Here is a 26,324-nt window from a genome sequence, read left to right on the forward strand (position 1 = left end):
TCTCTCTCTCTCTCTCTCTCTCTCTCTCTCTCTCTCTCTCTCTCTCTCTCTCTCTCTCTCTCTCTCTGTGTGTGTGTGTGTGTGTGTGTGTGTATAGGTGGCCAGAGGCCCATCCTGCTTTTTGAGACAAGGTCCCTCAACTGCCGTGAAGCTTACTGGCTTGCTAGGCTGGCTGGCAGCAGGTTGCAGGAATTCCCTATCTTTACTTTCTCAGCACTGGGATTGTAAGCACATGCTGCTACACTGGCCTTTTTAAAGCACAGGTCCTGGATTTGAACTCAGACCCCTAAGCTGGTACAACACGCTCCTCACCAACTGAACATCCTCTCTAGCCACTTGCTGGGAAGTTCTTTTGACATTTTTCTCAGGGTGATGTTACTTAGCAAAGAGTCCTAAATATGAATTCCTCTCATACATATTGTTTCTGTCTCAAGCAGTAGCTCAGGCGGCAAGGAAGTCCATTCCTGAGGCAGACAAGCCCCCTCTGTATGAGCTCAGGGCAGGCCGGGGTTTGTGGGAATATCCATGAAAGAGCCTTGGGTGTTTCTGAGGCGGGACTGATTCTCAGCAGTGGGGGGGGGGGGAACAGATGTCACCGACAGGATTGACAAGTGCAGCCAGCTGTGGATGGGGCCTCATCTGTGAGGAAGGAGCTGAGGCCAGGGTGGAAATCACAGACCGAGGCACCTCCCTGGCTCAGCTGGCTTGCGTAGATTATGTTCTTTGTATGGGTTCAGGCGGGGCTAACTGGGGCAGAATGGGAAGGCACAGAGTCCTGCGGATGGGAGGCAGCCACAGGTGGAGCAGGTTGGGATGCCATGAGAGCCGGCTCTACTTGGAAAGGGGCGCTTATTTATTTACTTTTTCTTTCTAGGAATTTTAACTAGTTTCCTGACCTCTCTGTGGGTGGCAGGGAAGGACAGTCCAGTGTGACTCTCAGTTTTGTTGTTCTCTCCAGCAGAGGAGGGGCAGAGGATAAGAATACCAGGGTATTTCTGCCAGCTGGAGGGCACAGCCTTTCCTCCTGGCAGCTCAGCCACATCCAGAACTAGGGCTCCGCACGGCAGGGTCATCACCTGCTCCATCCCACCCCGACGTCTCACCTGAGGTTCCCCTTGTTGGTGGCATACTTGACGTGGTTACAGATGTAGTTGAACATGCCGTGGGCCGTGGTGCAGTCTCTGGCATCGAACACCTGTGGAAAGTGCGTGGTGGGACTGCTGGCTGCCTCCCCTCTCCCTGGCAGGTCCAGGGCAGACTTCCTCTCTAGGGGACCCTGAACTCACTGCCTCTGCCCCCCCCCCCACTGCTCTTGGATAGCCAGCCCCCCTACTCTTGAGGTCCAGGCTGTATAATTTTGTATTGCTTTTTGCTTTTCTATGCCAATAACCGAGGAAATGTCCCCAAAAGTATGCGTAGAGGTCACATGACTAGGTGGTGAAGAACGGAGCAAGCTGTCTGGGGCTGGTTGTATTTCCTGTGGGCTCACCAGGAGTTTAAAAACTAGCAAAAAAAAAAAAAAATCAAATAATATAGAGCTGAGGGTGGAGGTGGGAGCTCACGAGACCCTGCTCTGCCCTGAGGAGCTGCTGGGAATTGATGGCTTCTCACTTTCTCTGGTGATGTAGCACCGGAAAGCTGGCCCCACCTTAGTGAGTAACCCCACACCCCAGCTTGTGCCAGAAGCCCAAATCAAATCAGTGGGGTCACAGAACATAAAAATAAAATATAGGACCCGGAAGTAGAAGAGGACAGCTGGGAACAGGAAGATAGCAAGAGAAGGTAGTGGGTAACGAATATGATCGAAATTTGTTATGTAAGTGAACGCCATAATGAAGCCGTCAGTATGCACGATACACGCTAGTACAGTCCTTCGAACAGAAAGAATTGATCCGACAAACCAATCTACTTGTAACATTAAGCTGCTCTCTAGGACAGACTCAAACTAGGGGTGCAGAAGTGAACACCTTCGGGCAGGTGCAAGATAAAGGGAGTGGGGTCTTCAGGAAAAGAGACAGCAGAAGGGAGTGGTGAGGACTTCGGCAAACAAGACATTCGCCTGAGTTCTCCCAGGAGGCATGGTGATTTCCTCCAGCGAAGAACAGTGTTCTGATGGGTCTCCACTAGACTGGATCTCTTTTGAAACGCCATCTGCCCCATTGGCTTGTTCCCTTCCAGAGGGTCTTCCAGGCGCCTAAGTGTCACCACCTACCTGCAGCTTGGACCACTGGATCCTGCCCACGCATCGAGAGGCATTCCGCCAGGCATGCTTGGCTCCGTAGATGAGCTCGGTGTCCTTGAGCTGGTAGGTGCTGGTGCTTTCGATCTCCTTGTTCACCTCCTCCAGCCTGTCCATGTGCGCCTTGGAGCCAAACCTAAGGGAGCGGGGATGGGGCAGGGAGAGGGCCACAGTGTGATGGCTTGGAAGAGTTCTCCCTACTCCCCCAGCAGCGGAGTTGCAGGCACTTTCCAATAAGCTCTGTGTTCACAGAGTGCTGGGGATCCGTACTCAGGTCCTCACACTTAAACAAGAAGCATTTCCCCTACTGGTCCAATTGCCTAGGCCTCTGTACTTGCCTTTTAATGGACGAGTAGTATTGGTCGAGAAATTCTTTGGCTAGCGGGAAGAGCTGGTCCTTTGTGCGGACATCTTCTGGCTTCCGAGTGTGCTGGGATGGCAGCATGACAGAGCCCATGCAGATGTGCTCTGTGCACCCCGTTTCCTGGGAGCCAAGAGGGAGGTGAGTGAGTGTCTGGCTTCTCGCCACCATAGTTGGCAAGCGTCATGACTGAGGACCAGGACCCGGGACTCACAGTCAGGCTGACTCAACCTTCCATCCCAAAAGGATCTCCCAAGCCAGCTTCAAATTATTGCTGGACATGATTGGTCAAAGCCCTCAAGGAGCGGTGGCCTTGTTTTAAGCTGCCCAAAGTGTTTGCACAGGTCAGTTAGGGAAGGGAACCTGTCATCTATCTACCTGTCATCTATATATTATTTATCATCTATTATCCACATATTATCTACCTATCATCAACCTATCAATTATCTATGTGCCTATCTGTCTACCTATCCTCTATCCATCCATCATTTATTAACTCTATTATGTGTATACTCATCTACCTATCAATTCATTAGTTATTTACTCATTTATCATTGATCATCTCTCTCACTATCCTCTATCTATCTATCTATCTATCTATCTATCTATCTATCTATCTATCTATCTATCTATCATCTATCCTATCTATCTATCTATCTATCTATCTATCTATCAATCAATCATCTATCCTATCTATCTATCTATCTATCTATCTATCTATCTATCTATCTACCATCTATGTATCATCTATATTTTGGGTTTTGAGACAGCATCTCATACAGCCCAGGCTGGTTGGTCTTGAACTCACTATGCACCTGAGGTTGGCCTTAAGTTTTCAACTTTCTGCCTTCACCTCTCAAGTGCTAAAAGTACAGGTGTGTGCCACTGCACCCATTCCCAGAAAATCTTTTTTATTCAGTTTGATCAAAGAGAACCAATAATGACATTGTCATTGTCAGCACCATCTCATCATTGCTGTCACAGATATTATTATTATCATTATTATTATTATTACTGAGATGAGGTCTTTATATGTCTGAGGCCAAAGATGACCTTTGAATTCCGACCTGCTGCCCCTACCTCCTGAGTGTAGAGTCTATAGTCACACACCATCACACCACCTGTGCTCTGGTGCTTAAACCCAGGGCTTTACACAGTCTTCTAGGGTGACTGAAGGTGCGTGAGATAGACTCTGTCAAAACTAGCCACTTCTTGGTCAGGTCTGCAGAGCCATCTGGCCACACTGTGCATTTACAAAAAGCAACACATAGCAGTTGTTTTCAGGCACTGAGTTTGAGGCCTGCTTGTTACGTGGCACTAGCCAACAGATACAATGCTCCTTCAAGAGACTTTTTTTTTTTTTTTTAAACAAAAATGGAAGGCAATGGGTTGGAGTGTTGAGCATTAAGAATGTGGTAGAGGACAGAGGCCACAGTGGGAAACAAGGAAAGGTTGGTTCAGCGCCCATCTGTGATCACACTGTCAGAGGTGAAGGAATGTGCGAGGACCCTTACCTTCTGCTGGGAGCAAGGTGCTCACACAGAAAAACCCCATCGGTAGAGCACTCAGGGAGGCGTGAGGCTGTGCCTGCAGAGCCCCTGGCTGTCACTACGTGGGCGGGGATTCTGGCCTCTGATGGGGTGGGCTGCAGGCTGTGTTGATGACATTGCCATGCATATGACCCCCCCACAGATGCCCCTCCCCCTCCTCCCAACACTCACCAATGTACTCTTGAGGTGCAGAGTGTCAGTGAGGACCACATCTGTCTCCCAGTTCTTGACCTTGAGGAAGCGGGGGCACCTGGAAGGGCTGCCATTCTTGGTGGGGGACTGCTTTCCCGAGGTGGGGGGCTGCGAATGAGAAGGAAAGTGACACACGACACAGGACCAGAGGGGCCGCGATGTCTCGTCTGGGACTTATAGGCTTTGCTCTTTTTAGGTCACCCACTGCCTTCAGAGAGAAGCACCCCCCCCCCCCCGTGCCAGGTGTGAGATTCCCAGAAACCAACAGCTTTGCCTATGCAAAAGACACATCATGGCACGGGAAAAAGCTATGGATTCAGTCCTGGGGTAGAAGGCAAGAGGTCACAGGTGATTGCTTCAGTGTCTGCCCCAGAGTCAAGAGTATCTAGAATAGACTCTATGTTCTAATATCTAGAATGCCTCTGAGAGACCCGGTGAACGTTTGTGGAATGAATAAATGACTGAGAGGACCTTTGAATGGTTACAGTCCTTAGAGTTGTAGAAACGGGGTCATTTGTTTGGTGGGGACACCCCCATGTGAGAGACAAGCTGGAGAGGGAGGAGTCTGAGCTGTGTGACTCACTCAAGTGCAAGTTCTAACTCACAAGCTCTTATGGCCCCCTTTTCATCCTAACTCAGAACTCATGGCCAAACATACTCAGTGAACATCGGTGACCTCAGCCTCCTGAAACAGGAGAGAAAGAACAAGCAGGCACAAAAATGGTAGCGTTGCGGTGGGATGAGAACATAAAGGAAGGGAGGGGATGGAGAGAGGTGAGCGCAAGGGCCTGTGGTCAGGGTGAACTTGCTGAGTTAAAGGACCAGGGGCTTGGGGCGCTGGTTCAGCTGCTTCACCAGGAACATAGACCTAAGTTTGATTCCTGGAACCCGTGTGAAAAACCCAGGCATGGTTAAAGGTCAAGCCCATGGCTCACAAGCTTGGAAGCGCTGAGGCAGGAGGACAGCTATGAGTTATATGATGGAGTTGACAGCCTGAGTCTTCAAAGACCAGCTCTGCTTTCCTCCCTCAGAACTGGGTATCGCTCAACACGATTCTAGCGTCACTCTGGGCTGCTTGCATTGGCGCCATGGAGACTGAGTGATAGCTCCAAGAGGGAGCCGTGGACACAGTGTTCCCATCGTGATGGGAGGGCAGAGGTTCGGACAGTGGTGGGAATGAGGATCAGGTGTAGGGTGTGGCTGGCCAATGGCCTTTAGCCCTTGCTACCACGCAGCAGAGAAACAAGATAACGGACCAATGGGAGCTCCTGGGTAGCACACCAGAAGCCTTGCTGGGCCTGCTGCACCTGGCTTTGATTAGCCTTCAGAGACACTGGATGACAGGGAGGGGATAAATGAGGAGATGGAGTGTAGGAGACAGGGGCCCTGCATACAGGACACAAATGGCTTTCTGAGTGGGAACCAAAGTCTCTGCTCAAAATGCAGATCAGCACGTTCAGAGCCGCAAGGCTGGGTGGGCACGTGTAGACTGTGGTGGCAGCCACACCTGTCCATTCCGTTCCCAGTTTCGTGTCTGCTGTAGGAGGATGGAAGTGTCCCCGTGGGGGGACACCTGCTCTAGCTGGATGCCCACAGACTCACTCTGCTGAGGGATTCTTAGAAGCCCAAGAGAAATACCTAGGCACTCAGGTCCATGGAGGCTGAGCCCCCCCCCCCCCCCCCCCCCCCCCCCCCCCCCCGCCCCCCCCCCCCCCCCCCCCGCCCCAGGTGACAGTGCTAACCCCGTCACTGGGGAACAGGAATGGCTCACCGACTGTCCTGAGGCAGGGGTCTGGGCTCTGTAGCCTGTGGGCTCAGCCAATGCATGTTTGTGTTTCTGGAGAGCCCTTTCCCCCCATTTTTACACGGTTTAGTACAACAACCCAAATAAGAATAATATTTTGTGTTTCATGGAACAATAGAAAGCTCAGGTTTCAGGGGTGAGGTTTTCACGGCCCACCCTGTTGCCCGTTTCTCTTGCGAAGCGCTGAGACTGAACCCAGGCCTTCACACACACGTAGGCAAGTGTTACCCACTGAGCTCCATCCCCAACCTTTGAAGCAATTCTGTTAACCTTTCCAGGCAGGCTTTGCACTTACTGCGTAGCCCAGGCTGACCCCGAACTTGTTATCCTGCCTCAGCCTCCTGAGTAGCGGGAGTCATGGGCCTCTGCCATCAGGCCTGACCCGTTCAGGGCTTCGTGAACACGGCAGTGTCACTGTGTTATATATAATTATGACAGAAACAGAGACTGGAGAGTTCCAAAGATGTCTCCAATTTTGCCACTGGCCTATTTTGCTCAAATGCCATTGGGGTGGAGGTCTTTCCAGAATTTCTAGGAAATATCCCTGTGTGCCCTGCTCTCCAGTGACCCTTACCACATGTTAAACATCTGTAGAACACTTATCATAGCCTGCGGGGGTCTTTTTTGCCTCTGTATGTGTGCATGTGCGTGCACGTGTGTGTGCATGCGTGCATGTGTGTGTGAAAGGCAGAAGACAACCTTGGGTGTTATCTCAGGCACCATCCCCCTTATTGCGAGACAGGATCTTCTATTGGTCAGTAGCCAACAAGCAGTTCGCTAGCCAGCCAGCGAGTCCCACAGGTCCACCCCTCTCCAGTTCTCCAAGTGTAAGCTGCAAGTCCAAGATACAGGCACCATGTCTGACTTTCTTGTTTGTTTGCTCTTAGCATCCTTGAAACCATCAAGTGACCTAAATGCATAGCCAAGGACTCTGGTCAAGTCTTGATTTGGGGGGGGGGGAGCAGTGAACCATGAAGCTGCTGAGCTTGAGTGAGTTGCTTGATGGAAGCCAGGGGCTATTAACAGAGGCACCTAGACTTTTCACGGGGTCACAACCCGACAGACCTATTGTAAAGTGAAAGTATCCCAAGGAGAAAACTCAGATGACACCTAACCCGTGGGGCATTCCGGCTCAGTAGCCAAAGCTCACTGTGGAGTGCTGGGTGCTTCTCTGTGATTTCTCACTGAGAGGGAGCTACAACGATTGGGCTGTATATTCCCGCAAAACCTCAAGTACAATTTCTACAGAATAAATATTGCTTTCTCACCACCGCGAAACTGAAATGCTAAGGATTTCAAGGATCGTGGGAGGGAGGACGGGAAGGCTGAGAGCCTTGGAGATGCTTTCTCCACAGCGTGGTGGGGGCACAGCTGGAGAGTAGATCTGGACGTGGGATTGGAAGAGGGAGTTGAGCTGAACATGGTGTACAGGATGGGCAGCTGAGAGTCTGGGGTGTGAGAAGTCAGCCTAGTGGCTTCCTGTTAGGGCCATTGATGTCCTGAAAACTTGATGAGACATTACCAGACTCTGAGAAGCATGGGGGAGAATGTGAGGGCTGGAGGGAGGAAGTGTTTGAAGCAAGAATCTCATGGCAGGCAGAAAGATGTCAGAGCAGGGTCAAGGACCTGTGTGTTCCCAATAGACTTGTCCTGTCAAATCCTTATATCGATGTCCCAAAACCCAGTACGTTTGAATGTGACTGTGGTGGCTAATGTTGGCTGTCATTTGAGAGGATCTAGAATCACCATGGAGACAGGCTCCTGGGCATGTCAGTAGGAGAGTTCACAGATTAAGTTAGTTGAGGTGAGAAGACTCAGTCCCAACTGTGAGTGCCATTGTCCTAGGACCTGGGGTCTTGGAACTGAATACAGAGAAGTGAGCTGAGCCCCAGCACTCCTCTCTCTCCCCCCTCTGCCTTCTGACTATGTACAATGAATGTAACCAGCTAGCTCAAGCTCCTGCCGCCATGCTTTCCCCTCTCCCCTCAGACTGTCAGCCAGAAAGAACCCCCCTTCCATATGTTGCTTTTTCTGGGTAGTTTGTCACCGTAATCAAACTGAAGACTGTGGTAACAGGTTACAATGTAGTCACTACATAGTCCTTGATTCAACATGGCTGACATTATGTAGAAAAGGGGAATTCAGGGGCAGACACTCCCCCACCCAAAGAGGAAAATCTTGGGATCACGAAGGCTTTTGTGACTTTCAGTTCTCTGTGTCATAATGGTGACACAAAGCACCAGGTTGTTAGGACTGGGTTATGCAGCCCGGATGAGTGAGCCCTGGAGCTGAGCCCAAGCTTGCAGTCAGCCAGCATCTCCCTTCTTCCCTGTTGGCACCAGCCATGGCCGCTCTGTGACAGCCCTGCATCAACCTGCCTCTTCTGGACTTGTCCTGAAATGAGGACAGCAAGCCGGGGCCAAGCCGGGCAGCAGGCCATCACACCACAGGGGCTAGACGCCGCCTCCTGTGATCTTCCTGCAACCCTAGGCAACACCTGCCCCAACCTGTGGGGACTTCTTCTTCAAGAGAGCCAGCTTAAGCCAGTTATGGTCCCTGGTAGTGTAGCATCCATGCCATAAGCAAATTGTTTGGAGGATGGAGCCAATTGTGCTTGGGACCTGGGGAATGATTTCTGTGGGTTATGTGCAAAGCATTGTGTTCAAAGTGACCCAGTCCCTACAGTGACCCTATGATACTGGCAACCGCTCGCTTTAATTTCCTCTCACCATCGTACCGTGTTCTAGTCCATGGGGGTGGGGAAGAGGAGGAGTTCTGGGAAGCAGACCTGTTCTAGTGTGAGAGAGGAGGTGGTTCAGACCCCTGAGTTTAGAGAGGCCCTTAAAGTACAATGTGAGCGGGGGTGGGGGGGTGGGGGGGAGGAGGGATGCTTAGCTCAGTTTCTAGAGAGCGAGCTGTGCAAGTCTGAGGACCTGAGTTCAGATCCCCAGCACCCATGGAAGAAGTCAGCTGTCACAATTTTGTGCTTGAAACCCTAGCATTGGGACAGAGGGACAGGGGGATCTCTGGGGCACTCCGGCCAGTTGGTCCAGTCAAAACAGGTTTAGTGAGACACCCTGGCTCAGAAAAGCAAGTGGAGTCACCTACTGGGGCATGAACCATGTACTGCAGGCAGTACTAAATGGATTAGTGGGTTATAAAAATATAAAACCACAAAAGGACGTGAAATTGGGAGGGAGACAGAGGGTATGTTGGGGTAGGGATGGTGAGGAGGCTGGAAGAAGGGGATACAGGATGGATATGACCAAAATGCATTGTATACGTGCATGAAATTTCTTAAGAGAAAAAAATGGAGAATGATTGAGGGTGACACAGGGCATTGACCTCTGACCTCATGTTTACAGAAATACACGTGCATATCCATCCACACACGTGCACCTGCACATGTATGCACCCCCCCATGTGCACCTGCACACACATGAACACACATGTACCTGGACATGTAACCCCCCAAAAGCTAGAAAACTGACATTGACCCCCATCCTGGAGAAACTTCTGGATAGCTACACGTTCCTCGATAACCCTGAACTTGGCCCTGTGGCCACACCAGAACTGTTATGTGCCCGGGACATTAATTTTAATAACGAGTCCTATAAATACCTGTGGCTCGTCTCCTGCATGTGAACTCTCTAAACACACATGCTTCAAATGTTTTGGGAGCAGAATGAAGGGAAGGCTCTCTGGAGCTGTCAGGATCTCTGTTGGAAAGTGAAGGGGGTCTCAGCTATCAGTTGGGGCAGGGGTGGGCAGCTCAGTCTGGGCTAAGGTTATGGGAAAAGGGTTTTGACAGTGAGCCATACAGTGACTCAACATTCAGAGAATTCTGCTTGGTTCCCCATCAAATGCCATGGCCTTCCTAGGTGGGACAGCCTGCATTGAGTACACTGGCTATGGAAACAAACCTTTAGCAGAATATGTGGAAGTTCCCACAGGGCTGAACCCAAACATTGGTCTAGGGCATTCAAACCCCATTTCCTGGCTCCACCCTGGCTCTGACCCCCCCAGACAGCAGGACTTGATGTCTTTGTGTGCATGTGGGGTATGTGTGTGCATGTGCACACGAGTGTATATGTGTGTGCACATGTGTGCATGTGTGTCATATCTCTACCTGTTTGTACACATGTGTGTGGTGCCCAGAGTTCCCTATTGCGTGCCTTCCACCTTATTTCTTGAGACAGGTTCTCTCACTGAACATGGAACTTGCCATTTGGTCAGACTGGTTGGCCAGTGAAGTCTAGGAATTCTCTCTCTGACACCCCAGTACTTAGGTACAGGTGTATACTCTGTTGCCTGGCTTTTTACATGGGTGCTGGGGATTTGAACTTAGGTTCTCATGCTTGGGCAGCAAGCATTTTATTGAGGGAGTGATCTCCCTAGAGCTGGTGACACTTTCAAACAAGGGACCTATAAAGACTAGGGGTCACCAAACAGACTGCTTAGGCAGAGGGAGGAAGGCATTGGCAGAGACTGTATTCCGTCACTCACCACTGTAGATAAAAGGCCCTGTTCAGGAGAAGTTTCTGGAATGCATGGTTTTGAAGGGTCTGCTTCTTAAGGGCAGTGGGATTCAATGTGGCTGAGTTGACCCAAGCAAGGTGGGGTCAGCCAGGGGGTTTATCTCCATGCTCAAGAGGTCAGACAGAGGTCAGGGAGGGAGGAGCCCACTGGCATCAAGAGATGTCAGCCAGCGCACAGCCAACGGCCTCTCCTAGCGACAGCTGGATGGGTAGACTATGTGGGTCATGTGGGGACAGAAGTCTCTGAGACCTCCAATGACCAGCACTATGGCTGCTGGAAGTATCCATGCTAGCTTGTCTTAGGAGAGATGCTTCCGGAAGTCAAGGCAAACATCTGACTAAGAAACGGTGGCCCTGAACTCCTTCAGGGATGCGGCCACACCCAGTTTCAGCTGGTTTTGAGCAATCTCTTGCAAATGTCTACTTAGTGCCCAGAAGGGCCCAGCCCAGAGCATATCCACCAGCTCTCAGTCCTCATTGACAGAACAGGGTCGGAGAGCCCAAGTGTCTGTTCAACTAGGCACAGGTGACGGGGCTGGAGACACAGGTCACGGATGTGGATGACAGACAGGATGCCGATGAAAGAGGGGAGTTGTAGTTTCTTAGTCCCCTGCCTCATGTTAGTGAGTTAGTAATTAGCCAGACTCAGGCTGTCAGGCTTGAAGGCAGGCACTGTTACCCACCGAGCCCCTTCACCCGCCCCTGTTCCTGGCGTTAGGAAAAGTCTTTCATTTTTCTCATTTGCAGTGATGTTAGCTGTAGGTCTGGTGACTGTGACTTCACTGTGTTGACATGTGTGCAGTGTCCATTCCTCAATTCTATGGGGCAGTTACTATAAAAACGGCGACCTTATTCTCTGGCCACTTTAATTCCACACAAGGCCTCATTAAGCTGAGGGTGGGCCCTGAGATGGTGGGACTGTGGTTATATGTCATCTCCGGAACTCACTGGTCTTCACTGAGATACTAAATCTCTGTGCCTCAGTTTCCCCAGCTATAATATAGGGGCAACAGAGGGGTGGTGTGTGTGTGTGTGTGTGTGTGTGTGTGTGTGTGTGTAGTGTGTGTGTGTGTTGCATACACTTGAGTGTACAGGTCATGTGTTTGTGCCTGCAGAGGCCAGAGCAAGATGCAGGGCTTTGGGTGTTTTCCCCCATCACTCTCTGCCTTGTCCTTCAAAACAGGGTCTCTCACTGAGGCTGGAGCCTACCACATCGCCTAGGCTGACTGGCCAAAAAGCTCTTGAGATCCTTCTGTCTCTAGCCCCAAAGGCTGGGGTTATAGGCATGTACAGCCATACCTAGCTTTTTATGTGGGTGCCAGATTTGAACTCAGGTCCTCATGCTTGTTCCGCAAGTGCTCCTACCCACTGAGCCATCTTGCCAGCCCAGTCGTCTATATACTTTTAAGTTATCTCTAGAAACATGACCCAAGTAGCTGCGCTGCAATATTAGAAAGGGGGTAATAAAAACAATAGTCTACATCATTCAGTGTAGGTGCAATTTTGTGAGTATTTTCAGCCTGTGCCCCAGTGGATCTATGGGTACCAGTCAAGACACACACTATGCAGACAGCACTACCCTGGGTAGGGCTAGGGATGAAAAGAGATGGCAATCCGGAAGTACTCAGCACAGCACTGACAAGGCTCAGTAAGTACCAGGCACGGCATTATTCCATAGGAGACGAGGATGAGTCCTTGTGATGAGGGGAGGGTCTTGGCTCCTTGCTAACTTGTCATCTGATGTCAATCACTAGTGAGGACTAGGCCATCCTGGCGCCATCTACAGCAGCGTTGGTTGCTACGCCATGGCCAGGGAACCCTGGGCTCCAATGGCTACATGTCTATCTCCACAGCTGTTATTTTTATTTTGACATCACTAACAAGCCTGGGTCAGGGCTGACTGAGGTTCCCTGCTGTTGCCATGGGCCCGAAGCTGTGAGACAGAGTGTCTGCTCTATCCCTCTGCTGCCGGGGCCCATAGGGTTGCTGTCCCTCTGCCATTCAACAGAGCTGGCCCCCGAGGTCTTGGAGATTCCCATGCAGACTAGGGAGTATGAGCTCAGGAGCCTGGCTCCTCCTGACTTGTAATTTGGAACTCCCCAGAGGCCGAAGTGCTGGCATTTGATTGGAAATACAGAGAGGCTCCACAATGAGTTCTGACATTTTGAAAGTGGCCAGGAAGCCCTCAGTCCCTAGGGAGAGGAAATGCCAGTTCCCGCTGAGGTGAGGGGTTGGGAGAGAATCACAAGAAAGGCCACTAGAGTGACTGTGTAATCTCTTCAACCAGCAGGAGGCTGGAGACAGAGAAGGGCAGACTCCAGGGGAGAAGCCACTTCCGGCTTGGAACCTTCACTTCCTGTGCACTGAGGGCTGGGCGAGTGGTTGGTTAGACTCTGGAAGGGGACATCTGCCTCCAGATGGTGCGAAGTTATTTTTCCATTAGGGAACCACTGGGACACATGAGGGACATGGATAACCAATGAAAGGGGGACATTGAGAAGGGCTGGGTTCCATTCCTAGGGATCTATAGAGCATTCTGGCTGAATGGGACATGGGTGCCACAAGCTCATGTTTTGAAAAATTGGACCTCAGAGGGTGACGATGTTGAGAGGCCAGGGGCCTGGCTAGTGGAAGTGAGTCACTGGGTGACTAGCAATGAGGAAATATTTCTGCCCCACTTCCTGTTTTAGCTCCACTTCCTGATCAGCCAAGATATGATCATGTAGCTTCACCCTCCTGCCACGGCTGCAGCCAAGATGGCTCCCACCTCTATGTCTTTCCTGCCATAGTGGACTGAACCCCCTGAACTGTGAAATGAAAACAACCTCTCCTCTCTAAAGCTGCCTGGTCAGACATTCTGTCGCAGTAGAGAGAAAAGAACACAGGGAGAGGGGACAGGCATTAGGTCTCACGCTATTTATCTGTTGTGACATTTTACATATGGTGATTGTCACAGAAGGGCCTTAGCATGGTGGTGTGAGCATCAAAGATAACAGCAGAGATCCAGGAGAGAGCCTCAGAAATGCAAACCCATAGCTTGTCAGCCATAATCATTTGTTTTTACCGGGAAACTTTTATCTACTTTACGCTAGGCAAACTCCTATTGATCTTCAAAAGCTCAGGCCCAGTGTTACCTCTCAGAGCAAGCCTCCCGTGCTGGCCAATGAGCCCCACCGGTTCCCATAAGACCCTGCTTAGCACGAAGCACACAGCAGATGTGCATTTCTCCACGAGGCTCTTGAGGGCAGGAAAGGTGGAGTTGGCTGTTCTCTGCTTCTAGCCCAGAGCTAGAAGCATTTGGAAGCATGGGAAGTAGCTCGTCCCACCTTCCATCTTGGGCCAGATGCAATTTGCGCTGAGGATGTGCAGGACGAGGTCCACAGAGATATCACCAAAGACTAGAAACTACAGGTTTTCTGGTCCTCCTCACAGCTACCCAAGAGACGTCACCTGGTATAGAAAGAAACATCTCGGCTTTCCCAGGCTGGCTTAAGGGTGGCACCTGTGTGCCAGGCTCTCCAAATTTAAACAAACACGAGCCCCCAAGGATGGTGGCACTCCTCTCTGGGCCAAGAGTGTGGCCTCATTATTTCTTAAAAAAAAAAAAATGGTGCTCTGAGTTAGGAAGTTCTTTCTCATGTCCAGCCTTTATCTTCCTTGCTTTCTTCATACATACTCTCTGTCCCTATGCCCAATTCTGGGGAGGGGCAATATAGACCGCTGCCCCCTCTATGGTCACCAGTCCCTTTCAGACTGGGGAAGCAGACAGTGAGGTCCCTTTGTGCAGTGAACAGTGCTGTCTGTCTGAAGTAGCAGATGTCACAGAAGTAGCAGATGAAGGTAGCATCACAGAAAGCCACTGCTGTGCAAATACAGAAAATGCCTGACTGTGATGCCCGTGTGCATGCACACACACACACACACACATACACACACCAAGAATGACTAAAGAAGAGATCATGAATTGGATCAGGAGTGAGGGAGATGGGAGGCGTTTGAGCAGGGAGAGGGAGGGCAGGAAATGATGTAAGCTCAGCACTCCTGTTTGAAATTCTCAAAACAATTAAAATAAAAAATGTTGGTTAAAGTATGAAAGAGAAAAGCAAACTGCTTCAGGGAAGAAGGAGGCGGGCTTTAGCAGCGTCAGGTGAGATGGTTTGATGCCTCTGGGAGACAGTCCACAGCCGACAAGACCAGCTCTGTATTGACTGGCTCCACATGAAGGCCCAGGGTGTGCAGATGAGAGGCTGACGGGCCACAGCGCTGCCTCCTTATCTCTGGATCTGGCAAATGTACCCTGAACTTGGGTCTCAAGGAAAGCACTTGCTGGGCTGGAGAGATGGCTCAGTGGTTAAGAGCATTGCCTGCTCTTCCAAAGGTCCTGAGTTCAATTCCCGGCAACCACATGGTGGCTCACAACCATCTGTAAAGAGGTCTGGTGCCCTCTTCCGGCCTGCAGGCATACACACAGACAGAATATTGTATACATAATAAATAAATAAAATAAATATTTAAAAAAAAAAGAAAAAAAAGAAAAAAAAGAAAAGCACTTGCTCCGTCTGTCTTGAGGATTAGATACAGAACCAAGTGAATGCTGGGAAAGCGCCCTCTTGTGCCAGTTATATCCAGGGCACTTATTTTCCCTTTCTGAGAAAGGGTCTCACTATGTCACCCAGGCTACCCTTGAACTTGCAACCCCATCATCACGCTCAGCTCCTTCAGCAGTGTGGAGGCTGGCTTTACAGTCAGTGCATCTGGGAAGAGCGTGTTAGACCAATGGTTTGGAGTTTTTGGTCATGGATTGTTCTGAGGATCTGATGTGAGGGGTAGAGTGGGCCCAACCCTTCACTGCTGGGCTCTGGGTCAGTCTTTCAGACAGTGCCACTCGGCCATCTTACTGGGTCCTCGGGGCTCAGCACCCCTCATCACCCCTCTGTTGCCACACCGGCTAAGAAGCCCATCCCCCAATCACTTCTGCCATATTCTCTGTCCTGAGCTCGACACCTCTAACTAGAAGATCAAGGTGAGTTTTTGCAAACTACCACTTCCAACAAGGTGAAAAGCATAAAAGGAAGTGGTCACAGCCCTGCCCTTGCTCAGACTTTGCCAGGGCCTTCCATTTATTTCTAGAAAAGTCCAGAATGTTTCTGCTTCTTCCCCAAACTTCTCCTTCAGCCACTCACCAACAGGAGATCACAAACTCCAATGGCATACCAGCAGAGCGGGCTGACAATTTCAAACAGCACATTTGGGTGTACATTGCGCAGGCAAGAATATTTCTCATTTCTTAGCTTTCTTGACACATAGGGACTTCTTAGCCATTTTCTACCCATTGTTTATAATAAAGGTATGGCCAGCTACTCAGGTAACTGAGGCAGGAGGATGGCAGGGTAAAGAACTGCTCGGGCTATCGAGTGAGTTAAAGGGTATTTAGAGAAACTTCATCTAAAAATTTATTTTTAAAGAATGGGGGAGGGGCTGGACGGCTCAGAAGCCAAGAGTAGGTAATATGCTTGCAGAGGACCCAAGTTCAATTCCCAACACCCATGTTGGCAGGTTCATAACTGCCTGTAATTCCAGTTTCAGGGGATCTGATTCTTTTTTCTGAACTCTGTAGACACTGCACTCATGTGCACATACCCACACATACACACACATATACACACCCACACACACATACCCCCCACACCCACACACATACCCACACATACACACACATACCCACACACATACACACACATACCCACACACATACCCACACACATACACACACATACCCATACACATACCCACACATACACACACATACACACACACACACATACCCACACACATACACACACATACACACATACACACACATACACACACACATACACATAACTAAGATAATAAAAATGAATCCTAGAAAACCACAAAAGAATGAGGATATAGCTCAGTGGTAGAGTACCTACCTAGTATGCATGAGCAAGAACAGTAAGAAAAAATGGATACAAAAATATTTATCTCCTATCCTAAATGTAAAAATAAACCCAACAGCATCAGTGTGCTAATGAAGGATAATGGGCACCTGGTCTTGCTAAGATGGTGACAGTACTGGGTGGTAGGGACGGTCCCAAAGTGGAGAGTCTATGTGAACAGATTGGCTTACGTAGACTGCTGCTCCCCTAAGGTGGTCTGAATAAGAATGGCCCCATGGACTCCTATATTTGAATACCTAGTGACCAGGGAGTGAAACTTTGAAGAGGATTAGAAGGATTAGGAGGTGTGGCCTTGTTGGAGATGTGTCACTTGAGGTGGGCTTGGAGGTTTCAAAGGCCTACGCCCAGCCCAGAGTCTCTCTCTTCCTATGGACCAGGGTGTAACTCTCAGCTACTGCTCCAGTGCCTGCCGTCATGCTGCCTCTTCCCTGCCACAATGAAGAGGAGCGGAACCTCTGCAACTGTAAGCAGGCCCCCAGTTCAACACTTGCCTAAGAGTTGCCTTGGTAATGGCGCCTCTTCCCTGCAACAGAACAGTGACTAAGACGCTTCCTAGTAGGACAGGCTCGCATATGGCTAGACAGTGTATGTTTAAAGGAGAAACGGTGCTATTTCTGTGCAACACCCTGAAACAATGGCCATAAATGAAAAATCCGACTCATCTCTCGGGACAACAGACTGCACACCTGACAAATGGTGGTGGAGCCTGGATCTGGTCGGAGGCACGACTTCCTGTCTGTCTTTGTCGTGTCTTGTCAGTATACATGGCTTCATTTTTAATAAAGAAAGGAACTATAACCTAGCGCAGTGGTTCATACCTGTAATCCCAGCAGCTGGGAGGCCGGAGCCGGAGAGTTACAAGTTCAAGGCTAGCCTGGGATGTACATTACAAGCCAAGGGCTAGTGATATAGCCTAGTGTATGGAGTTATGTGCTTACATGCCAAGACCTGGGTTCCATTCTTAGGACCTCTCTCTCCTACAATAAAAAGAAATTATGAAGGAATTTTTGAAGAGTATAGTAGCCTGTTTTCTTGTCCGTGAACAGGAGACCCCTGTTCTGGTGTGGCCTTTGTTTGTTTGTGTTTGGCTGGGGTGAACCCAGGCCTCCTGCCTGTTAAGTACACACTTAACCACTGAGCCCACTCCTGTTCCAATGTGGCCTTGATTTTTTGAGGACAGTTTAATGCTGTTCACCCCACAAACATTCCTGGGTGTCACCGGCTGCGGGAGAGTCAGCCAGTGGGATCGTGGAATTCCCCATGCCCATTTCTTCCTCCTGTGTCTCAGCTTGGCTCACCAGCCTCTGAAGCCCTGCGGAAAGGCTGGGAGTCCTGGCTCAGAGGGGCTGAAAGGCTCCAATTGTGTGCAGGTGCCGAGAAGAGGGGGTGCAGCTCCCCTCTTCCAGACCTCCCGTGAGTCACCTCACTCCTGCCGCTGTGGGGTGAGAATCACTGGTAGGAGACACGGATTCTTTCCAAGGGTCACTCTGGCCTGGCCCCTCAGCTGCCTGGGCAGGAGAGAAGCGGCTGCTGGTCCCTGGCCAAGCTGAGGCAGTCTTAGAAAGGAATGGAAGGGACGGTGACTCAGCTGTCAGCACACGTCTCCGCAGATTGGCACAGACTGAAATACTCGGCAACAGATGGAGCTGGCGAGGCTGTGGGCAAACAGCCCCCCTGCTCCTGCCACTTATCTGGTAAAATGGGTGCAGCCACCGGGCTGGAAATGGAAAAGACTTTTGACTCAACCCAACACTTCCAGGAATCTTTTTCTCCTAAGTCCGTTCACGTGCCAAATGAGTATCTATCTATACAATACCACACGGGATAGTGTTGTCACAGCCAAAGAGTGGCCATGGCCCAAGTGTCTGTTATGAGGGCTTACTCAATAGAGGACGGCATAGGCACACACTGGAATATTATACAGTCGTGAAAAAGAACCAGGCTCTCTGTACTGGCTACACAAGCTAAAGCCATCAGAGAGGAGGGAACCTCAATAAGATTGGGTTGTAGACAAGCCTGTTGGGCATTTTCTTAATCAGTATGTGTGTGGTACTAGCCCTGGGCTGGAGGGCCTGGGTTCTATAAGAAAGCAGGCTGAGGAAGCCATGAGGAGCAAGCCAGTAAGCAGCACCCTCCATGGCCTCTGCGTCAGCTCCTGCCTCCAGGTTCCTGCCCTGTGAGTCCCTGTCCTGACTTCCTTCAGGGATGGATTATTACCTGGAAACGGTAAAGTGAAATAATCGCTCTCCTCTCCAAGTAGCTTTTGGTCCTGGTGTTTATCACCCCAATAGAAACCCTACTTAAGACAGCGGCTCCTTTGCCTCCTCACAGGGATTTATCTTCTAGACATGTTAACACGCAAGAAAGCAAGGCCAAGTGCGGACACTTTCGTTTGTTATGAAGGAAGACTAACACGAGGGTCGTTTGTCTGTTTATATATGAGATGTTAGGACGCACAAAAAGCAACCAATCTTATTAGTCTCTACAGCTGGCATTAAGGGGGAAAAGGTATTGGCAAGGATATTCGCTGGCTTTAGATCTTTTTTTTTATATTTTTATAAATATCTTTAGATTTATAAAATTTAAAAAGTATTTAGAATCTTATATTTTCTATGGCGTTAGAACATGGAACGTGAGTGTCTTTCTTGGTAGGAACAGGAATGTAAAATCTGGAAAAATGACAAGTTCCTAAATGCTTGCTAACATTGCACGTCGAGACGTGAAGCCGACCCTCACACCCTTGTCCCTGCCCTCTTGGCTTAGCTTCCAGGCCAATGGCTCTGGGATCCCATGCTCCCCAGGGAGGTACGGGGACCCAGGGTGCTGCCAGCGTATCCACTTACCTGCTCCTTCTCTGAATACGGGTTGTTGAGGACCACAGGGACGTTGCCCTTCCCCCACAGGTCATTGAAGACTCGGTCGTTCTCGCTGCCCAGCGGCAGAGCTTTGTGCAGCTTGCTGTCCCCATCTCTGAAAGGCAAGGACAGGGAGGACATGGTGAGGAAGTGATAGCAAGATGGCGGCCTTGATCTGGAAGCCCCGCATCCGTGCAGAACCCCAGCTCACTTGCAGGTCTCTCTGTGTAGCCTGTGGGTCCACGCATCTTCACCAGAACCCCACCCCTCCCCCAGTGCCACAGGGAAGGCAGTTCTAGGCTCGGGGCAAGGCTGCCACATGGATATCACTCACCCCTGCTCCCATTTCCCAGGCCTGGGAATCTGGAGGCCTCTCAGATCAGTCATTGTCAACCTCCTCAGGGATGTACCCTATGCCCTGCCCACCCAGGACAGCTCATGACCGGAAAGGCAGGGCATGGGATGGGTGGAAGTCCTGTAGGCCAGATCCAAGGCTCATTCTGATCTTGACCAAGGCTTTGGGCTTCTTTATAAAAATCACCAGCTTAGGGGACATAGCAATGAAAGTAAAAGCACTCATGATGGCGACTAGAGTCAATTAGCATTCCCTACACACGTCAGGCATGACGCGTGTGGCTCACGAGTGTGTGATGTACAGGAGAATGTGGAGGCCGGAGGTGAGCCTCAGATGTTATTCCTCAGGAGCCATTCAGCTTTTATGACTCTCTCACAGAACAGAGATTATGGATTTGATGGGACCACAGATCAGGAAACTCCATCCATTCCCTGCCTCTACATCTCCAGTGTCCGGGAGCCTTCCTTTCTGTGGATTCTGGGAACCAAACCCAGGTCCTCATTTTTTAAAGGCAAACACTCTACCAGCTGAATGGTCTCCTGGCCCCTATGTGTGTGTTTGACTCATCTAAGCCTTCAGATGGTCCGTGGGGCAGGAGTGAGGATTATCTGCCATCGCCACCATCGCCACCATCGCCACCATCGCCACCATCGCCACCATCGCCACCATCATCATACCTTCACAGATGGCGCAGATGGTGCAGAAGAGAGGGCTATGGAGGTTAGAGCTGCTGTCAGCTCCAGAGTCCAGCATGAGGGGAGACAAGTCTGGCTATGCTGATGGGGAATTAACTTGGCTGGGTCAACTCCTAGGGTCAGCTCCTCATATGGCTGAGGGCACGGTTGTTCCCAGGGACTATGGACTGTAACACATAAAGTGAGCTGAGTCCAGCATTCATTACATACAACTTCCTGACAGTGCACACAATGTGACCAGCTGTCTCAAGCTCCCGCTGCCCTGATGTCCCCGCTGTAACAGACTGCACCCTAGAACTGTGAGTTACAGACTCCCCCTTAAGTTGCTCCTGTCACGTTGTTATATCAGGGTTATGGGCGGATAAGTCACCCAGGGACCAAGGTCACAGGTGGTCAGTGGTAAAGTCATAGCTTCCAGCCTGCTGCTTACATTCACTCTGAAGTAGAGACCGTTAGTGTCCTTATTCTCCACCGCTGTCACTGTCACCACCACACTCAGAAACAAGCCTCTGGCTTTCCCTCCTCATCGGCAGTAACACCAACACCAGTGACACCCGCGTTGCCATTGTCATGATCTTTGTCACATCTTCACCGTCCTCTTCCCTATCACGATGACCGCTATTCACACATCCTCACCAGTATCAACATCATTACCATCATCACACCATCGTCACCATCATGACAATCACCATTATCACCATGGTGACCATCTTCACCATCACCGTGCTCAGCACCACTCCCATGACCACCATTGTCATTCACCATCATGACCAAGCTCGTGGTGGTGGTTTGAAAGAAAATGTCCCCCAAAGGGAGTGGCACTATTAGGAGGTGTGACCTTATTGGAGGAAGTGTGTCACTGTGGGGGTGGCCTTTGAGGTCTCCTATGGTCAAGCTATGCCCAGTGTCACAATTCACTTCCTGTTGCCTGTGGATCAAGATATAAAACTCTCAGCTCCTCCAGCACCTTGACAACAATAGACTAAACCTCTGAACTGTAAGCCACCCAAATTAAATATTTTCCTTTATAAGAGTTGCCCTGGTCATGGTGTCTCTTCACAGCAATTGACATCCTAAGACACTCATCCTCACCAAACCATCACCATCATGACCATCATCACCACCATCATTGCTGCTATAGCCATGAACACCATAATCACCGTGGCCATCATTCCCTTCCCCTCTTCACCATGACTACCACCAGCATCACCAAAATAAGAGTCGCACGAGAAAACTGAGGTCCATGTTCAGGAAGTCACTAGCTCACATCACGTGGTCCTCAACCACAGGCTTTGTGCCCGACTCCAGAACCCGATCTCTTGCCTGTGAAGCCCATCGTCTTCCTGCCCTTTCCTCTGATCGGTCCTGTAGGGTAGCCAGCCTCAGAGATAAAGACTGGACCACGCTGCCCAGATGCCCACATCACCTCTATCCTTTCCTGTGAAGGCTGCTCTCTTGTTCCTCTCGGTCTGTTGGCCCTGCATCCAACTGAGTTGTACCTTATTGTCACACCCTATCCCAACTTCAGACCTCTCAGTTACTTTGTAGCCCCCCTCATGGGTATTAGTCCCAGGCATGGGGGCTGTCTCTTGTCTAGCTCTCTGTGTTACCTCCCCAGCTTTGGGGATTCCATCCCCCCAAGTCTTATGTGGATTGTCATTTGGGATGAAGGAGGAACTGGGAGACTGTTTCACAGTGCAGGCCCTGAGCAGTTTCCCTTCCCACCGCTCCTACGGGGCCAGCCCACCCCTCCTAGCTGTGTTTTCTCTTAGTCCCTCTGGCCCATGGTGCAGCTACTTCTGTTTTTCTGCTGGGGGTGATTACATCATCAGAGGGAACATTCTGTCTCACCCTCTTTAAAATGTCACTGAAACGTCCCTGGAGTGGTTCTTGACGGCCAGCATTTCCCAAGTCAACGGACTACCTGTGCAGCAATTAACTAGGGAACGGGCTGTAGAGAGTTGCTTCAAATGTCACTCAGCTCCATTTCGGCTCTGTCGTGCCTGAGCTGACTGCGTCACGTGACCACAAATGGGGCCTCAGCAGACAAGGGAGGAGGTTAATGCATTTGGAGACATCTGTAATGTACCAGGTACTTGTACATAGTTATTTCATCTCGTTTCAACAGCCATTCACTGCGTTTGGTTTCAGATGAGAGAACAGCGCCCAGAGGGGCAGTGTGGGCTCCCTAGAGGCCCACAGCTTGAAGCTGAGCTGAGCTATGAAACTAGATCTGATTGATGGCTCTTAGCTCACATTCTTCTGAGATTCAAAGGAAGGGGCAGGAAAGACACGACACATTCTCGGCTACAGATGACAGAGCAAGAACCCCAGCATTTGTGAGGTCCATCACCTAGCCAACTCTGAGGTGGATCTCCTAGTGACCTTACAGGAAGGAGCTCAGAGGTTTAACATTTAGTTTTTGTGTTTTTCCTTCCTTCCTTCCTTCTTCCCTCCCTCCCTCCCTTTCCCCTTCTCCTTCTCTTATGAGCACCTTTGTTCAAAGAATGTGCTTGGGTGGTTTGACTAACACATACTGATTTTAGAATCATGTATGATGAGCAGGGAATTTTAGTTTGAGCCCAGAGAATGTCAGAGCTATCTGATCTCCATACACTCAGCACAAATTCAGGAGTAGACTCCCTGACCCCCAGCCTGTGGGAGGAGGACTGGGGAGGACCTGGTACACCTTAGGAATTCATCTGCATGATAGGGGTTCCTAAGTATCCCACGGTGTCTGCTCACAGTGGCGGCAAGTAGCATCCACGGCAGGGAGTGGGCAGAACCAGGTCTGGCTCTTGGCTTTGCCTATTTAGCCAGGTGAGTCTGGGCATGCAACCAGCTTCAGTGTGTCCTTTGTCACATGAGGGTTAGTGATAGCATGGCCAAAGACTGAGTGAGAGGACCGTCCTCACACAGCTGGGGGAACCTGCTAGTGACTTTCCTACCAGATGGGACAAGAAAACTTCTAGTCCTCCAAGGTCTTCGTCACTAGCCAGCCATGATAGACATGCTTTATGCCTGTATTGTCTGGTATGGTCACTAGCCACACGTGGCCACTTGAACTTCAGAAGTCCAAGTCTGCAGTAAACGTAGTTAGATTTCCGTAAGTCCTACCCTGTTCTCCCCCCTCCCCGCTCTGTGTGCCCTTTAGTCTACCCACTGCTGAGTGCTGCCTCTGATCATCTTCCAAAGCCATGGGGCATCCACCTCTGCTGGGTACTACGTGAGGTCATGTGTGTACAATGCCTGGCACACAGTCAGCCAAATAAGACACTAACTATAATGATGTTCCTTAACAGCGAAGGGAGCTGCAACTCAGAGAGATTGGATCACTTGTCCAAGGGGACATAGTCAGTGAAAGACGCTTTCTAAAGCTGCCTTTTGCTTATTCTGGGGAGTGGGGATGGGGATTACATAGGGGACCGTGGAGGTATATCTGGCTAAACCACATACTCATGAAGACTTTTGAGTATTTTTTAAAAAAATAATTAAAAAATTTGAGTATATGAGTGGTGTGTGTGTGTGTGAGAGAGAGAGAGAGAGAGAGAGAGAGAGTGTGTGTGTGTGTGTGAGAGAGAGAGAGAGAGAGAGAGAGAGAGAGAGAGAGAGAGAGAGAGAGAGAGAGAAAGAGAGAGCATATTGTGGTGGTCAGAGGAGAACTTACAGGAGTCTATTCTCTTTACTGTGTATCCTGGGAATCAAGCTCAGGCCAACAACCCCGGCAGGTAGCACCTTTACCTGCGTTGCCAGGGGCACAGAACTTTAAATGAACTGCTAGATACTCCCAGTCAATGAAGTGAGAGCATTGGCTTCATCAGCTGGGTAAATGCAGCTTGCTGAGGGCTTTTTATCATCTTCCCATGGCAGGAGAAACACTAGGAGCCCACTGAAGCAGGACCAGGTTGTCTCTTGACTTCTGGCAAGGGTAGATGGATGACGGACTTTATTTTGCCCCCAGAGCCTGTCCAGCTGCCTTGAGTCGCCTTGATGTGATTGAAAATGTCTGGGTCTCCACCGTTGAGGTTTGGAGTCAGAGACCTCCTCACAGTGGGCTCTGTCCCAGGCCTGGAGGGTTGTTGAGCAACCTCTATGCCCACCCCACTACAGTAACAGTGCCATGCTCCATAATGACAGGCAACGGCATCTGTGGACACTATACTGAGATGTACCCAAGCCAAGCACCATGTCAGTGTCCTGAACCTTCACACGGCCTTGGTCAGGTCCTCAGCACAGGGTGCTTGGGAATCAAGGTCCATATTCTCTCACAGAATGGACTGGTCTGACTCCTTGGAAATCTCACATGGCTGACCGCCGGCCAAGCCTGAATACCTGGCAAGGAGGAGGTGTGTCAGGCCTGTGTGTCAGGCTCGGGGAAGGTAGAGGCAGTTACCAGATGATGGGGCCCCCACAGAGCATCCGGCCTCGGCAGAAGGCCTACCCCAGTGTTCAGTGGATATGATGGCTAACTCCTTCCCATACTCCTTGCCCTGTGCTTGTCATTCATTGCTGCCCCGACCTGGTCTTGGTTGCTGGGGACTAAGTTAATATAAAGACTCGAGTTTATGGCCAAACCTTCCCCTTGTCTTCATCAGGGTGTTGTCGCCCTGATGGCGAGGTCTTGTCAGACAAAATGGGGGGAGGTTTTTCTTTTTTGAGACAGGCCCAGGTTGGCTTTAAACTCGCTGTGTAGTCAAGAATGGCCTTGAACTTTGGGGCCTCCCACTCTACCCCCAGATGATAGGATTCCAGTGTAGGTTATCACACCTGCTTTACGTGGTGCAGGGTTGAAGCCAGGGCTCTGTGTATCCGAGGCAAACACTCTACGTCCCCAGCCATTATTTTTTGAGACAGCCTTACTACTTTGCCCAGACTGGCTTCAAACTTGTCACCCTTGTGCCTCAGCTTTCCAGGGCTTGAGATTACAAGCGTGTACCACCAGGGTAGGCTGTAGCATCTGCTTTTGAGAACGGGAACCCAAGAAGGGATGCTGAAGCTGGGAAGAGAGGTGGGGCTCTGGGGCTCAGTCACGACCATGACTCTAATTACCCTTAAACCTACACCTGCAAAAGTAGGAGAGTAAAGAAATTGGGGGTAATAGGCTGGGTTTGGATGCTGAAGCACAGGAGGGTTCCTATGCACTGACCCGATGTCTGTCCTGCCCCATCTGGACAGTGAGAGTGTTAACAGCCATCCTCACTGCACACACACTCAGCACCCTGAAACAGTAGGTTGGGAGGGGGCTCAGAGAGTGAAGTGCCTATGTGCAAGCATAGGACCCGAGTTTGATCCCCAGTGCTGGCGTGGAAAGCTCCCCTTACTGTTTACCCTGCATCCCTTGGAGCCTCCCATCACCCCGTTGAAGCCCTCATGCTGGTCCCTGCCTCAGGACCTCTGTGCCCACTCTATTCTCTTGTCAGGCTCCCCCCTCCCTGACTTCCACATGCCTGGCACCTCTGTCTTCCCCCACCTAACGTTCTCCTCACTCTCGAGCTACTGCCCCCCAAATCTCTGGCCTATTTCCTCCCTGGCATGAGTCACTGTGAGAGATGACGGCAAACGTCTATTTGTCTATTCTTCATGCCTCTGATGTGACTCGGGGAGGGGGGGAGAGCCTCCTCAGCGAGTCCCCAGCTCTGAGAGCGGAACCAGGAGTGAGACTATGTCTGCTCAAAACTTCACTGGGTGCAAGGCGGTGAGAAGCCCGCTGGGGACAGGTCAATTTGGGGGAGGTAGACAAGTGAGTTCTTCCAT

General features: G+C 50.4%; 1 protein-coding gene across 1 annotated transcript in view; it reads right to left on the bottom strand.

The window, feature by feature from the left end:
- Nos1 (nitric oxide synthase 1) overlaps positions 1-26,324 on the bottom strand; it is a 108,098-nt gene that overhangs the window by 54,308 nt on the left and 27,466 nt on the right. The window contains 5 exon segments of the mRNA XM_050159123.1: positions 1,104-1,195; positions 2,213-2,375; positions 2,578-2,723; positions 4,322-4,450; positions 19,509-19,635. Coding sequence (XP_050015080.1) covers positions 1,104-1,195; positions 2,213-2,375; positions 2,578-2,723; positions 4,322-4,450; positions 19,509-19,635 — 657 coding nt within the window.

Source organism: Alexandromys fortis, unplaced genomic scaffold (assembly GCF_014885135.2).
Source record: "Alexandromys fortis isolate MF-2015 unplaced genomic scaffold, M_Fortis_MF-2015_v1.1 scaffold_90, whole genome shotgun sequence".
NCBI classification, from domain to species: Eukaryota; Metazoa; Chordata; class Mammalia; order Rodentia; family Cricetidae; genus Alexandromys; species Alexandromys fortis.